The 17,433-nt window shown below is 37.3% G+C and overlaps 1 protein-coding gene across 1 annotated transcript in view; it reads right to left on the bottom strand.

Annotated features, from left to right (window-relative positions):
* CHN1 (chimerin 1) overlaps positions 1-15,313 on the bottom strand; it is a 73,902-nt gene extending 58,589 nt beyond the window's left edge. The window contains exons 1-2 of the mRNA XM_014467919.2: positions 15,228-15,313; positions 13,059-13,136 (exon numbers count right to left, since the gene is read on the bottom strand). Coding sequence (XP_014323405.1) covers positions 13,059-13,067 — 9 coding nt within the window. The 5' untranslated portion in view covers positions 13,068-13,136; positions 15,228-15,313. The remainder of the gene's footprint in view (positions 1-13,058; positions 13,137-15,227) is intronic.
* Positions 15,314-17,433: the final 2,120 nt, after the last annotated feature.

Genomic DNA, 17,433 nt, shown 5'->3' with positions numbered 1-17,433 from the left:
ATATTGAAAGGCTATCATGTGAATAAATTTCTTGAATCATTTATATCTAGCAACTCCCCCCCACCCCCCGCCGCCTTCAGATCACTAGCTATTTCAGTACTGCTTACATTTGAATTTACAGTATCTACCAGATTCATCATTTAATCAATAATTTCCAAATCCATTTTAAAGTCAAACATTAGAGACTTCTACACAGAACTCTATAAATTCCTTAAATTATATGGAGATAAGTAACTTTTTATGTTGCACAGGAAGCTCTTACATCTTGCCAGGGTTCTAAATTTTTGTGCTACTGGCATCAGTCACCTCGTAATTCCTAACTCAATCTTCATTACATTGCTCCTCTAGCATTAACTTAATATCCATCTAAACAGATAACAATAAGGCACATCAAGACATTCATTTCAGTGAAGAATAAAGTTAAATTACACTCCAGACACTACCACACTCTGCCCAGGTTATCCCCTTATAAACATAAGACATTTGAAAACAATGCAAACAAAAGATGTACAGCCCTGCATTCCTGTTCTCTCAAGAAACAACAGAAATGATCCAATTCTCCAAGTGACATTTTTGAGGGAGTTTTGTGCACTCAGCACGAGAAAACCAGGCTCAGAGAGGAGGGTGAAGTGGCTGGCACACAGCCTGGTTTCCGAGCCTGCTTCTGACTGACACCAGCCAAGCCAGTGAACTTTCCTAAGTCCCAGCTGGACCAAATGAACTCCACGGTCTTCTCCATTTATAAGAGAAATCCAACATGAAAAAGAAAGATGTAAAGATTGGTGTGCTCACGTGGGAAAGGCCACCGTGGCCATCTCCAGTCTGTCTCCACAAGGTAGCTCCGGCTAATTTATGTGTATGAACTTCTGTCTAGTGCTCAGTCTAGCAGGCTCAGAAACTGACTTTGTCAGCCCAAGGAGATCACATCCATTTCTCAAAGGGAGACTGGCATTATAATACCAAGATCATAAAACTGAGAGGCAAAAGGAGAATGAAGGTTGCCTAGTTTATACTGAGATATGAGATATAAAGTGGATGGCCATCATTTTCTTTTTTTGGTAGCACACCTACACTGGAAAAAAAAAACATTAGGAAGAATGGAATCAGAACAAGTGGAGTGGGTTTGATGAACTGATTAGTTAATGCACAGAGATAAGACTTCTGCTGAGTCCTCTACAATCAGTATGGCCTTGCTAATGAGCACTAGTATTCCAATACTCAATGTCCATTTAAGTCAGTGCTTACTTAGATGCGCATAAGCAACTTCTACATCTTCAAGTCTCCAGGTGTCTCTTTGCTATGATATTTCGCATCTCTGCTCAAATATCTTAGGTAGCGATCTTAAAATTAATTCATAAGGTAGTCTTATTTTTTTTATAAGTTCTTAAAGAATATTAGATTATGATCCTGATGTACTGATAACAGTTTATATAATGGGATATAATAAAATAAATGGTAGATGTTTTCCCCTCCTGAATTATGTAACCACAAGTTAATACATACATGTAACATATATATATACAAATACATAAGAGTAAATTTAAGTATTCTAGTTAACATCACCAGTTTTTGGCCACTGGCAGTGATGACTATATGGTGGTGATAACATTTTTTCTTAGTTCTTCCTAATGAAAAGCTGAAATTGGCCTCCATGGGAATTACCCATTTTTACCTCCTAACTAAACTTGAGGGGATACGTACAGAAATGTGTCTTTAACATTTTGGCTTTTATTTTACCCAAAGTTTTGTTACCTATTACCTGTGACACTTAAAGAAACATTATTGTGCTGCACCAATAGAGGAGATGAAATTAAAGAAGCTCTAACACTTTATCAACAATTAGGGACTTAAAATCTGGTATAAAACTTTTGCATCATAAATGTTTTCACTTTTTTCCAAAAGCTTTGAACTGTAATATACATGTGGACTACCACCTAAAAGCAGACTCAGATTGTCATTATTAGTATTTTCAGATTTTAAACTGCCACATGAGGTTATTCAAGTTACTGCAGCCCAGTGAACATTTTACAATCACCAATCTAACAGAAGCACAACAGTGTGTCATAATAAAAGCGAGGGCCTATATTTTTAGTTTTTGTTAGTGACTTCTGTTTATTAGGCTGAGATGAAATCTATGTGATATGGATTTTTAAAAGAACCTGTTACTGACTTTCTTAATGTAAGTTATAAAAGCTTATTCCTATATGTGTAGTTTAATTAGAATATTCCAATTGTAATTTATTTTAATATTCATTTTTAAGTCTCAATTAAGATAACTTTTGGCTAATGGTATGAAGTATATTTGTGAAGGTCAAACATACTTTTGAAAACCTATTTCTATTACTTGAAAATGCCAATAATGGCCTGAAGTACAGACTTAACGTGTATAACAACTACCCCGAGAAGTGTAAGCCTGAGCATAATTCATAGATGTGTTGATAGTTCACCTCACTGCCAGACATTAACTTGTCTTTCCTTTGTAACGACGCTGCTATACAGCATGGTTTACATCAAGATAATGAAAATAAAAATAACCGCATCTGGGCATTTTCTAAAATAAACTTTCCATAACATGTCCATAGTATAGACATAATAATAACTGCATCTGGGCATTTTCTAAAATAAACTTTTCATAACATGTCCATAGTATTTCATTTCATGAAATTTCTGTTAGTTCAAAGGATCCTAATGAAATTAAGAGAAAACATTAATAACCCCTAACTTGAATGCTCTCCTTCACATACAAGATGGTTAGATTCATATATATACTGTGTCCCATATGGAACTCAACATCTGAAGAGCAGTTTGAGACATGTGGACCAGGCCCACAGATACACAGAACATTAGAAAAAAAGACACAGAAAGGCAGGCTGCAATCAACTTCCTATGAGGAGGAAGAAGAAAAGATGAAAGGATAATTCAGTGACATTTTAATATATTGAGGGATTCACCCTGCTGTTTTCCTCCTCCACAAAGGGTAGGTTAATGGGAGATGATTTACAGACCTTACGTTGATAAAGTCAAATGTTGTTTAAGGCTATCAGGCCAGCTTCGGCTAGTGTTTTACTACCCTTTCCACCAAAATGTTCCCCAAAACAACCAAACGTGAATAGGGTGTGAGGGATCCGGGGTGGCTCCCTAAGCTCTCCATAATGCACCCATATAAAATGTTTAATACAAAAAATGTGTTCATTAATTACCACTAAGTACAACTGGTGCTCTAGGAAGATGTGCCATATTATCTTTAGATTTAGCATATCCCTGCTGAGCAGCTGGAAATGCATAATCTTAGATTCCAGAGAGCGGGCATGGGTGAGGCACACTTAGATCCCTACCAGCAGTAGGCCAGATTCTATCACCAGGTTGCACAGCAAGAAGTAATCTGTAAATTAACTGCTTTAATAATCCTGTTCTAGACCTACTTCACCAGAACCTTACTGTATTCTTCTTCCCATTTAGCTAAAAAAAAAAAAACCCAAACAATAAAAAACCAGGCTCAGATATTTACACTGCCCCCAAATTGGTACCACTTATGCAGAATTTTAGATTCTACAAAGCTCTTTGTCACACTGTAACCCCCCCCTGCCCCCCATTCCTGTTTTCAGAAAGAAGATTCAGCGATGTTAAGGTATTTGCTCAGGGAAAGATAAATTGGTAAGCAAAGGAGCCATGATGGAAACACAGGCCCCCTGACTTCACATCCTATCCTATATCCATCCCTCTGTGCTTCCCTGGATTTGGCATATGAGCACTCAACATGTGACAAGACTGACTCTTGCCTTATGTAAGAACCAGGGCCACACAGACCCAGGTCCATCACCCAGCAGAAACACTGACAGCTGGAAATGACCACCCCCAATACAGTTCTCAGCCTGACAAATTGTTTACAACATACAAAGAAGTCAAGTCACCCTTAGTAATTAATTTCTGGCATTTTCCAAAGCCTTTTTCTTTACTTTGATGGTGGTGGGTGAAGTGATATGTTGCTCATACGTAGATACATGCAGACCCTTTGTCACCGTCTACCAGAGCTTTAAGGAGAGTTCCTGAGCCGCCTGCCTTGTTTTTGTTTTTGTGCTGGCTTTCCCTGTTCTTGAAATAAAAACAAATCAACAAAACTACCATCCAAACCAATGAATTGAAAGAGTAGTCTCTTGAGCAACTAATTAGGCTGTCTTCAGAAATAGGTAATTAAGCTTTCCATTAAAATTCACCAAACAGACATACATAATTTACAAGGTGGAAAGCCATTCCAATCTCATGGGTAAACAATTAACTAAGTATTATACTTACAACAGATATTCCAGAATGGCCAATGCAGGAGTAATTACATAATTAGGATACATTTTATCTTTATTTTTTAATATATATTTTTATTGATTTCAGGGGGGAAGAGAGAGATAGAAACATCAATGATGAGAGAGAATCATTGATCAGCATGCCCCACACTGGAGATCGAGTCCACAACCCAGGCATGTACCCTGACCAGGAATCAAACCCTGACCTCCTGGATCATAGGTCAATGCTCAACCACTGAGCAACGCCGGCTGGGCTACATTTTATCTTTAAAGTAATATAGTACAAAAAATAAGGATTTGGGGTTTTGGACATGTGGCCTGAGAAAGTGTAAATACTCACAAATTTCATTAAATGAAAATAGAGAAGTGGTCAAAGTAGAAACAGATACTCCTTGACTGACAATGGGATTATGTCCTGATAAACCCATGGTAAACTGAAAATATTATGTTGAAATGCATTTAGCATAATAATTTACAGAACACCATAGCTTACTTAGCCTGCCTTATCTTAAACTTACTCAGAACACTTACATTAGCTTATAGTTGGGCAAAATAATATAACACAAAGCCTATTTTATCAGAAAGTGTTGACTATCTCATGTAATTTATTGAATACTGTACTGAAAGTGAAAAGCAAAATAGTTGAATGGGTATCACTTTTGTACCACCATAAGGTTGAAAAATTGGTAAGTCGAATCATAGTAAGTTGGGGACCATCTGTATATACAATACACGGCTCTCCTAAATAGTTTTCATTCAATAAATTGTTTATTTAGTGTCTACCATGCTCCAGCATTAGTGAAACTGTGGCAAATAGCAGAGAATAGAGGCCTATGCTATTTTCACAAGGATCAGATATTAAACAAATACACACACACTTAATGAATTAATTATATTTGGGATATGTATTAGATGGTTAATGGATTTTTTCCATTCTATTTTAATTCTAATAGTCTCATTTTCTAACAAAGGTTAAATTTATTCATGAAATCTATGTCCATGCCCTCCTTCCTAGCACTTCCTCCCGTCTCATGGTCCTACTGAGACTATAACTGGTGACTTCTTCACATCTCTCCATCCCAGATCTCTCTCTCTTCTTCGAATATTTCAGAAGCCTTCAAAATGCCCAAACCACAGGGTAGTGTGCTGACCAACAATGCAGCGGGGAACTGCTGATAATAAGCCTTTCTCCTCAATCTGCTTAACCACCCCTTCCATAAATATTTAAAATAATTTTATAAATTTAAACTGAAGTTCAGTGTTATCTATAGTTAAGTGGTTAAAAGACTATCTGTTAAAGAATATCAGCTCTACTTACTAGTTATGGAGTCTTAGAAAAAGTCTCAGTTTCTTCATCTGTGAATTGGAATAATGACAGTACCTACCTCAAAGGGTGGTTGGAAGGATAGGATGAGATAGCATACATAGAATGTCTGAAATATATATAAAGCATATATTTTCAATGTTTAGCATGCACAGAGCTCTCAAAGCTCTCAAAGATAAGTGGTGGTGATGATGCTGATACTGCTGTCATTAGCATATTCAGCACGAAGTAGGTGCTGAATCTTGAAAGAATGAGCACACCAATCCGTAGTATATATGTAAGCCTCACTGAATTCTTCACACATAGATGAATGCCTTTCTGAATGATTCCACCCTCCTGCCCTGAAAATTCTATCAGGATAGATTTAATGCAAAGGAAATGGCTATATATATATATATATATATATATATATATATATATGCCTAAGCAACCATTACAATGGAACAACCAGAATGACCAGTTGCTATGACATGCACTGACCACCAGAGGGCAGACACTCAATGCAGGAGCTGCCCCCAGCCCGCAGGCCCTGATCGCCAAGGAGGCCTGCCAGCCACCCTGCCCCCGCCGGCAGGTCCCAATTGCCTGATCGGGGCTGAGTCCCAAGGCTGGGATGGGGAACAGGGGGTGGGTAGCAGTGGACATGGTCCCTTTCCCAGGGGGCCAAGGGCCGGCTCCCTCCTGGGGGTGGCGGCCAACCTCCCAGGTCCCTCTCCCACCCCTCCCCTGGCCGGCAGGCCCCAATGGCCCAGGCTGGGACAGGGAACCGGCGGTGGGCGGCAGATGGACGCGGGCAACAAGGGGAGGAGGAGGAGCGGCAGGGAGGGGCAACGAGGGGAACCACGCAGTGACATGCGCAGGTGGCAAGGGAAGGAGGAGGCGGGGAAGCGGGGAACCTGATGGGCCCTGATTGCCGGCCAGGCCTAGGGACCCCACCCGTGCATGAGTTTCGTGCACCGGTCCTCTAGTTTTCTTATAATAGCTATTCTTTAAAGTATCCTATAACTTGGTTTTTACAAAGTAATGGCTGGCCAGAGGTGCAAGGAAGAAGGGCATTTTAAATAGTTCCCTCATTTGATAGCCAAAATGTATGCAGCTATGAACCGAAAACATGTTAGCGAGAAAAACTGTGATAACATAGGTATGTTAGCAACACAGTTGACTAAAGGATGAAACTGATTTGAAAATGTTTGTTTTGTTAAGAGAACCAGTGCCTCCTGAAAGACTAAGGATGCCTGGGCTTCATCAACTGCAATTTTTGATTCTAAAGATTGTTGAATCATTGTGCTTTAAATTCGTACGCAGGACCAAAACAATTATTATTGGAGGAATAGTGCAAAGTGCTATGAAAGTTTATGGATGAATAAAAATAATCTGTAATGGTGGTTGCAAGAAAATGTTAGAAGGAAAGGAAATTCTGGCTGTCTCCACCATTAGTACACCTAGTTTCACGTTTGACGATTTTTCTTCCTAAGAATTCCAACCCATAACTTGTTATAAAATTGCAGATAAAATTATTTTCAAATGCATGTCTTAATAAGGAAGACTTTAAAATAAGAAGCATGATGTTAAAAAAAATAACTTGCCTAAAATATCTCCTCTTGCAGGATCAGCTGCAGAGTTTTTTTAAGTGGATGCTTTCATTACGTTTTTCTCTGTTAGAAATATCAAACCATGGCATCAGTTGAAGAATGTTTTTTCGTTGTTTCCATTCTTAAAATAAGCCATTCTTTGGGACATAAAATATAGAATTTAATGCATTATTTTATACCAATGGTACTGATTTTCATAAACGATAGCTTACTAAATTGGCTACTATGGGTCACATATTTCGATAGTTTTTTCTCCCTAACTCTGTCTCCTGTTTTTTTTTTTCTGCTGTAGATTAAGTTAAATTTAGAGTTTTACACCCCCACATTTGAAAACTCTCCAAAAGAGAAAGAGCCTCATACCAAATGATGTAAAAGGTATCTGGGTTTCTTTTAGGAGCAGTTTTCTTGAGGAAAAATATTGAGTTGCTAGATGAGCTAGGTGCTTTTTTCCACAGAATATCATTTTTTACTTGGAAGAATGACTAACATAAATTTTGGTTATTCAAACTCGGCATTTTCTCAAAAATGAACAAAGTGAGCCTGCCATCTCATGGAAAACTACTGACAGTCAATGATAAAATTCAAACTTTCAAGTGAAAATAAGAAGTTTGGACATGCTGTATCTGCCACTCTGAGCCTGATAGCTTTCCAGTCCTTAAATGACTTTTCTGATGATATCAAATGTGATTTTTTTTTATATCTTATGAAGAAATGTGTCCATGTTTGAGACCTACATAACGCAGTGAACCAATATTTTCCAAATGACCTATGCATGATGTTACAGAACCATGCACAGTTGAAAGATTCATTCAGGGTTCAAAATAGACCAGTGGACTTAGTTTAACAGAATAAGAAATGCTTATTGATGATAGGGTGTCAGATTCCACATTGCAAGTAACCTCCAGGAAACTGCCACTTACCCAGTTTTTGTGTGATATCGAAGAGGAATATACAGTTGTCTGAAAATGCTATTAAAATACTCCTCTCTCCAAAAGCATATTTGTATGAGGTCAAATTTTCTTCACATACTTCAAATTAATATGTAACCACAGATCAAATGTAGAAGCACTTATGAGAATTGAATTGTTTTCGTAGTAGTAAGACATACATTAAAGAGATTTACAGAAATGTAAAAAATGCCACTCTTCTAACTAAATTTGTTCCAAAAAACATTATAGTAGCATTATTCTTAAGATATTAACATGTAATGGTTTTATAATTTTTTAAATGAATTAACAGATATTTTTTAAATATCTGTTCTAATTTCCAATATAGTATCAATAGATATAGCTCACATAAGTAAAAGCTCTTTGAGATGTTCAAATATTTTTTAAGTGTTAAGGGTTCCTGAGTCCAAAAAGTTTGAGAATCACTGATCTAATCCATTAATTGTAACATTTACTGTGCAACAGCCCTCCCCTCCCCTCCCCCCGACACACACATGTATATAGAAAGGCAAATATATTATTATATGTCTGGGCCTCATATTGATTCTACTGAATCAAAATTTCTCCAGGTGTCTCTCCTGAACATAAAACTTCACTGGTGAGAACACTGATCCAATTTGGCTCTTTAATCAAAAAGTATTTATGACTGCCTATTTTAGAACGTCCACAAAAGTTTATTTACATTATGTTACTGTTTCCATTTTCTTCATTATTTTATTTTTCAAAAGTACTATCATTAGTAATATCTTTTTTCTTTTGTTGCTATAAATGCAAATCCTTATTCATGTTATTGGTTTCCCTGCTTCTGAGAGATATTATGAAAAATGATAAACTGTCAAATTGTATTAAATCGCTGAAAGGGTTTTGTTGTTGTTGTTTGTTTGCTTCATTTCTCTCTCTTTTTTTTGCTTCTAAATGATAATAAACTCGCTACAGTAAGTTTTACATATAGTCTCGAGAGCAGTGGTTCTCAACCTTCTGGCCCTTTAAATACAGTTCCTCATGTTGTGACCCAACATAAAATTATTTTCGTTGCTACTTCATAACTGTAATGTTGCTACTGTTATGAATCGTAATGTAAATATCTGATATGCAGGATGGTCTTAGGCAACGCCTGTGAGAGGGTCGTTCGACCGCCAAAAGGGTCGCGACCCACAGGTTGAGAACCGCTGCTCTAGAGTATTGATCTGAAAAACACTTCAACTGCCTTCAAAAAAATATTGTTTATTTAAGAGATAACTAATTCAGATGTCTCTTGTCAGTTTCAAAGAGCTAAGTAAGCTTCAACTTTGACAATGAAATGCTAACAAGCACTTAGACTGAACTGGTGAAAACCTGAAGATGTCAACCTGAATTTCAGTCAACTTTGAAAGCGTAAAAGTGTGCTGATTTATCTTACATACAAGGTGACATTCTTTATTATATTATAAATCTTAGTTACCAATATATTATACTAATACATAGATGAATTGTTATTTAAACTTTAAAGAAGTTTATCCAGATCTCATTCTACTAAGTATACTGCTATTTAAATTCACATGTTGAATTATTGACAGCTTTGCACATTTATATCACTTACACTACCATGTAATTATAAATCCTTTTTGATTTTTGTTGTTTTACAGTGAAAGGAGCACCATTTAAATTTGGAAATTCTGTGGTACTTAAAGGTAAAGAAGGGAGGGTAGCACTCGCACAGCAGCCATTAGAGAATGAAGCTACAGCATCAGAAAAATTTTTTCTTTTTTTAAAAAAATATTTAATTGATTTTGGAGAGGAAGGGAGAGGGAGAGGGAGAGGGAGAAACATCAATGATGAGAGAGAATCATTGATCGGCTGCCTCCTCCATGACCCACACTGGGGATCGGGCCCACAAACTGGGCATGTGCCCTTGACTGTAATTGAATCCGGTACCCTTCATTCTCAGGTTGACGCTCTATCCACTGAGCCAAACCAGCTAGGCTGTTTTTTTATATATATATTTAAAAAATCCAATCGTCAAATAAGAGTTTATTTTTAAAAGTGAGCACAAGAGTTGCAGTTCTAGAGTGACATGCCCCATCGGAACCATGCTGCAACTTCCTTTGGACAAGTTCCAGGAGGTTTTAACGTCTCCCTTTGGAGTAATCCAATTACTCAAAATATAGTGATCCGCTTAGTCTAAATACTGGCACAGTCTAATGTTTAGTTTTTATGATAACATGAAGGGAGGGGCATTTGGTAACAGGGTCTGGCTGTCTTCTGATTTCAGTTTTTAAAATAAAGGATACACTATTAAAACACACCCCAAGAATCCCTAGGTAACTTACCATAAGCCTATGTCCCCCAAAGATACTGATGTTATTATAATACCCACCCTGAAAAGTATACTATAAAGATTAAACTACATAATCTGGTAAAGTACGTAGTATATTTTCTGACATATAGAGGCTTAATAATTGTAGTTATTTCTGTTATTATTTGTAGTTTTCCAACCCTTAGCAATGTACACTGAAAAGCTAGAAGAGACATTTGATTTCCTGAGGCTAAAGAAAATTATGTAACTGGCTCAAAGATTCAATCCTAGTAAGAAGCAGAGCCAAGCCTACACCTAAATCTACATGTTTGCAGCCTGTTCTACCTCTTAGAATAGTTAAGTTCTCAGAAATACAGAATCTTATGTCTGAAAACCTCTTGAGAATTAACAAAGAGAACTTATGGGTAGTGAATCGTGACAGCTAGAAGGGACCTGAATGTCATCTAGGAAAGCTGAGTCCTTCATTTTCCACCTCAGGTCAAGGGAGATTAACAACATACTTAGAGTGATATCACTAAGTCATAAGACAACTATCCAGAGCTGTTCCAAGATGATGCCCAATGAAAACATTGGTTATTTGGGGGGGGGGGGGAGGTGGAAGAGGATGGTTGGGTACATAAGAGATAATCCTATATAATAAAAGCCTAATATGCTAAGTGTCGGCCTCCGTTCAACCAATCAAAGCATAATATGCTAATGATTTGCTAAGTCCACTCAACTGCTTGCTATGACGTGCACTGACCACCAGGGAGCAGATGCTCCCACCAGTAGGTTAGCTTGCTGCTGGGGTCGGCCGATCGGGACTGAGCGAGACAGGCCAGACACGCCCTGGAGCCCTTCCACAGTCCCTCCCCAGTTGGCCAACCTCCTGCGTCCCTCCCCGGCCCTGATCGTGCACTGGTGGGGTCCCTCGGCTTGGCCTGTGTCCTCTCGCAATCTGGGCTGAGGGACCACCACCCCCCCCAGTGCACATTTCGTGCACCAGGCCTCTAGTATCATAATAAAAGCACCTTTATAGGTGCTTCTATTTGAGGAGTAAAGGTGGATCTTTGTGGAAAACACATCTCAAAAAAGTAAGGAATTAAGACAGAAAAGGAATAGCACAAAGAGCATTTGAACCAGATGCTGTGGAATGCTCCAAAGCTATGACCAAACACTTTTGAGTCTTAAACAAGATCAAATGTTAAAGATTCATTGCTATTTAATTATTCAGTCATAGAAAGAGACAAATTTAGCTTAAAAGAGAGAGACAGATTTAGCTTAAAAGTTTAAAATATTTTTATATGAAACTAAAATATTAAAAACACTGGTTTATAATCCAATATCACTATGAATTTAGTCATATATATATATATATTTAAAAAATAAAACAAAATCAAACCCTTCGCAGTAACTATGAACACTGCTCCTAAATAAAAGCATCTGTAACACATCGAGAATATAGTCAATAATATTGTAATAACTATGTAAGTGCCAGGTGGTACTGGGGGGAACACTTTGTAAAGTATATAATTGCCTAACCACCCTGCTGTACATCTGAAATACAAAATAATACTGAATGCTAACTATAATTGAAAAATAAAATTTTAAAAAGCATCTGTTATATTCATTAATTAGGCAAAGGTATGGGGGAGGGCTTTACCTACAAGAGACAAAGGGTATTCACTATTCACATTTAAATACATGCTAATAAAAATATTATGTCCAAATGATATCAAATAGTTCTGTTTTAAATAATAGTTTCAGCTAAACATCCCTGTGCAAGCTGCAGATAGAAATTATGAAAATCCTTCCCCCTCAAAAAGCTTCCTTAATTTAGAATTGTGTGACTCAGAAGAATACACAAGCTTGGTTATGATTACATATGAAGCTAATACATAACTTTCTATATTCAACAAATTCAGAAATGTTTCTCTCATGTAAAAGTTTTGTAGATTTTAAAGACATGGATTATTCCAAGGAAAACAATTGTTTATGATTTTTAATTTATCCCTGAAGTTAATAAATTTATAAACTTAAATTTTTGGTTATCCTTATTCCTAAAGAAATATTTATTTTTACAGCATTAAGTAGTCTGGAAACAAATCTTTTACATGAAGGGCAAAAAGCCATTTTGCAAAAATAAACAAAATTCTGAATTTAGAAAGTCTATTAAAATGACTTGAGTAATCCTAACCTGAACTAAGCAAAAAAAACTTTAACTTAATGCAAGCTAAAAACAGACTTCTCCTTTCAAGACCACGTTAACATGCTCCTTCGGGTACTGTGTCATCTCCCCTCACCACCTGCACTCCTTGAGGATCACACACTGTAGGAGCCATGCTGGGGATCACCTAGTCCAGAGCCCTCCTACGAAAGGTGGGGAAATGCAGTCTCACAGAAGTCAATTCCTGTAGAACTAGAACCCAGCTCTTTATTCCAACACTAGTGTCCCTTCCACCACAGCACACCAACTCCTGCAGAGCAACACTTCTTGCCTCTAAGGAAAAGGAGTCATGAACAAGAGGGACTTCAGCTATTCAGGACCCAGTGAAATATTTATTAAACTATACTTGTGTCAGTAGGTATTTAAATCAGTTAAACATGATTGTTTTTACTTACAAATGTCATCCACTCTGACAGGGAATCAATGTTTCAAGCTGTTGAACAGGTCATCATCCCTGTCCTGTTGGATGACACCTGTAAATAAAATAAATCTATTTTTGAGTAAGTAGATTTTAAGTCAACTAGATTTAAGATGCATGCAGTTTAAAGCAACGGGTAATTTTTAAATTGATTCTTAATTGCATACTGCTGGAGAGAGGTATTTTCCAGTGCCAACCATTTCACTCTATGTAGCTATCACTGGCCATCAGCACGAGAAAACCCAGGTAATGAAACATGTAATGTTGCCAGAATACATAGGGAACCACGAATGCTAGCGCTAAGAGGGTCCTGTAGGCTCTCTCTACCGCAGAGCCTTGCTACCTGTGAATATTATTTTCACTTTGTGGAAGGGATCGCCCAGGTCCCAGGAAGTTAAGTGACTACTAGACCAATGTTAAGCAGCTAAGTGTTTTTAGCTGAAGTTCCTTGATGATGAAAAAGTATATAGAGAACACATTTGCAAAGGTTATCATTAGGCTGATCAACTTTGAAAGACTCACATGTATACATTTTTTAATATTTCACAAATGTTGACTTAGAATATTTAAGCACATCTGCATAAAACATAATAACAGTATTAGATATCTAAATATAAGCATTATTGAAAAATGTCATGAATGAAAAAAACAAGTGAGAAAATGGGAACTAGAGAGTGAACAGAAAATTAAATACAGCATGCACTTAGGATTCTAAATTCTGGTCACTTCCCAAAAAGATTTGTGGTTCCTAACAAATATGAGTAAATTAAAAACCATTTTCTACAAATTCTCTATAGTCTATAATTTAAGATGTTTGTTTCTCTGTAGCCACAAAATGCTACTCTAAGACCTGCCAGAAACTAAAATTTGGACTGAAAATGAACATTTTAAATTTCCATTCTGTACCTAAATACTCCAAGATAACTGGAAGTATTTTAGGATGCTGCCTTGAGGTTGTGATAATAATCTTATCACCAAATTCATATTGAGTACTTACTATGTTCCTAGCACTGTTTGATTGTTTTACACATACTATCTCGTTCAATCAATCCTCACAACTTTATTATTATTATTACAACTTTACATATAAGTACATCAAAGCACAGAAACGTTAAGTAACTTTGAGATTCACTCAACTGGTAAAATGGAAAAATCTGTGCATTAATCTATTTCATGACGGAATCCAAATTCAAACCACTACACAATACTACATTTCTTTAAAGATTCTCAACTAAATATAACAAATTAACATGATTCCAATAAAAATACATAAAAATCCCCCCAACTAAATCCCACTCAATATAAAATAGGGGTGAAGAACCTTTTTTATGCCAAGGGGCATTTAGATATTTACAACATCATTCGCAGGCCATACAAAATTATCTACTTAAAATTTAGCCTCTGGCAGGGCCAGACAAATGGTTTCTCAGGCTTTACACAGCCCTCAGACTGGGCATTCCCCATCCCTGACACAAAACATCAGGAAATTCACCACTTTTCTTGTATTGGAGGGAAGACCAGGGACAATTTTCAAAGTAAAATAATCTTAGTGTCAAGAAATGAAAATCTCTGATGTTGTTAATCTTAAATACATTGTAATTAAAGAATGAAAACTGAAATTCTCTTATAATTAAAAGTAAATCTTCCTGATTCAATTATTTCCTAAGAGTCCACAATGAAATAAATCCTGATTATCAAAATAGTATGAGTTATTAATAAACTTAATTTAATAATATGTTTTTAAAATAAGGATATATATCACTTTTATAAATAACAGAACTATTTCTATGGGAAATTATCTTTAAGAGAAACAAAAAATAATCAATCTCTTATGTAATATATTCATCTTTTCTTGACCATAAGTTATGCTTCTGAACAAAACCCCTGAACCTTTTTACTAGGAAATATTTTTAAAACTGTGAAACTGATAAAATAGGAAATAAACAGGAGCACAAAAATACACCTAAAATATTTTAACTAAATAAGAATTAGATATGTGGAAGGCTCAGGACCACTGAAACTAGACATTAAGGAAAACACATATCCTTTCAAAGCACTAGGAGCAGTCGATCTCTGCTGGCAGTAATGACTTTTTTATAAGGACCCCAAAGAGAAGAAGATAAAGTGTGGTTTCATGGTAGCTTACCCTTTTTTCTGACACCCCATCCTGGCCTGTAGAATCTTTATCATCATGTGTCTCTTTCAGGACTGGCATATGTTTTTGGTATGCTGGCTCTCTGTTTAAGGTTGTGTATCCTATGTGCTCATATATTGGGTTTATCGTCATCTTGGCAATGTATTCTGCTGCCTTGGTTTCAATATAGAGAGTAATCAATCCATCAGTCACCAGATCGTGGATGGACTCAAAGCGCTTCTCCCCAACGAAGTGCTTTCCATCGTAGTAGAGCCTGAAGTTTCTGGTTTGACTTCCAAATCTGCCTCAATGAAATGGGAAAGATGTTTTTAAGAAAAGTAACCACGTAAATTCTTTCTGAAAGAAAAAAAACACTATTCGCCTGTGTGGCTTTGTTTGTTAAATAAACTATGGCTAATCTCTATGAATCGTCTGGAATATAGAAAATTAAACTTTGAACACAAAGAGTGAATTCCCAATGACTAGGGATAACTAACCAAAAACATGCCCACCCTAGAAGGAAAAATTTGTTCTTATTTTTTAAGTCACTTCAGTATGCTTACAGGAAAAATGGGAAAATAAACCTCCTATCCTATTCGAACACATTCAATATTCAATTGGTCAAGGGTTTACATTCAATATTCAATTGGTCAACTCCATCATACATGAAATTTCTATATTAACATGTTCTCTTTAAGTTGATCAACAAAAATATTCAATGTACTTTAGACACCAGCATTAAGGTCTTTTGATGGGAAAGCTCCATTCAGAGCTCACCTGAGAACCTGTCACACAGTGGGCAGGGTGACAACAGAAACATACTTTTGCTATTCCTAGCCAAAGGTCATTGACTTGCTCCTCCCTTTTACAAAGTCGTTTTTCTGTGTCTGCTTGTTGAGTCTGGGCAAGAAATGTCTGCAACAGCTGGTAGCTATTAAATGAAAATGAGACATTTTCATAAACACTGCCTTTATAATTATTCAAAGTGTATGTATACATTTTGGGACACCCTATATATGGCAAATAAGTAAAAAACTATTGGACTCTAGAAATTCTGTTCTCACTCCTGAGTTGTGCTGTGATTACATATTTTAAAATCAGGAGAAGAATGGTTTAGTTTTATGATAATTTCAGTATTTTGCTCCCTGCAGCAAACCTCAGAAATGGATCCAAGTTGGCATGACTAACACCAGTGTCCTTGAAAGACAAAGGCAAGAATGTGCACTGACTTTAATGAAAGCTGACGCCAAAAGGCACCAAGACTAGCATCATGGTCTCCCAACGATAGCCCTGAGTGAACATAATTAAAAACTAAACAAATCATAAAGAATACATTTAATTTCGCTGTTAAAAATACACAGAACAGAGGTGAACTAAAGTACTAAAATCACACCCTGTTTGATACTAAAATAAAGTATTTAAATAGAACTACAAACTTATGCAAAATATTATTGTAGTATAGGTTGGGTTTCAGAAGGACAGGCGTTAGAAACTTAAGATTTTCCTTTTAAAAAAACCAAGATGGCGGCATAGGTAAACACCGGAGTTTGCTGCCTCGAACAACCATTTCAAAAATACAACTAAAAGACGGAACGGACATCACCCAGAACCACAGGAAGGCTGGCTGAGGAGGGACTCTTCAACTAGAAGGAAAAACAACAGCATTACGAGGCTTAGAGGAGGCGCAGTGTGGAAAATTTAAAGGTACGGTGGTGCGGCGGTGCGCGCGCAAAGCAGGCTGGTGGCTGAGGGCGCGGTTGTCGTTTTCACTCAGGAGTGAGTCTCAGACTCTGGGCTACAGATCCGGGCGAGTCTCTAGGGACCCAGACTCAAACGGGAGAAGCGGGACTGTCTGGCTACGGCCCCTCCGAGGTTTGCAGCGATTGCTGGGAAAGAGAGGCAGAGCCCTTGGGGACGGACTGAGAGCGGCCATAGCTGCTCCCTCCCCCCCGCCCTGTTGAGCCCGCCCCGCCCAGGCCCTGCGCACAGACATTTGCCGATCGCCTCAGGCAAGGGCAGGACTAGCGCCTCCCCAGAATCCTACAGCCAGTCGGTCTGCTGGTCAAATCCCTCTAGTGTTAACTACAACAATTAAGGCTTGGCTAGAACAAGACTGCGCACAGAGACCACAAGGGGGTGCACCAAGAAAGCATAAAAGATGCGGAGACAAAAAAACATGACAGAAATGGAGGATATGGAGCTAAGAATCGCAATTTTG

This window comes from Myotis lucifugus, unplaced genomic scaffold, assembly GCF_000147115.1.
Source record: "Myotis lucifugus unplaced genomic scaffold, Myoluc2.0 scaffold_5, whole genome shotgun sequence".
Lineage (NCBI taxonomy): Eukaryota > Metazoa > Chordata > Mammalia > Chiroptera > Vespertilionidae > Myotis > Myotis lucifugus.
The sequence above is the reverse complement of the archived record's forward strand: the minus strand, read 5'-3'. Positions and strand labels throughout refer to the sequence as shown.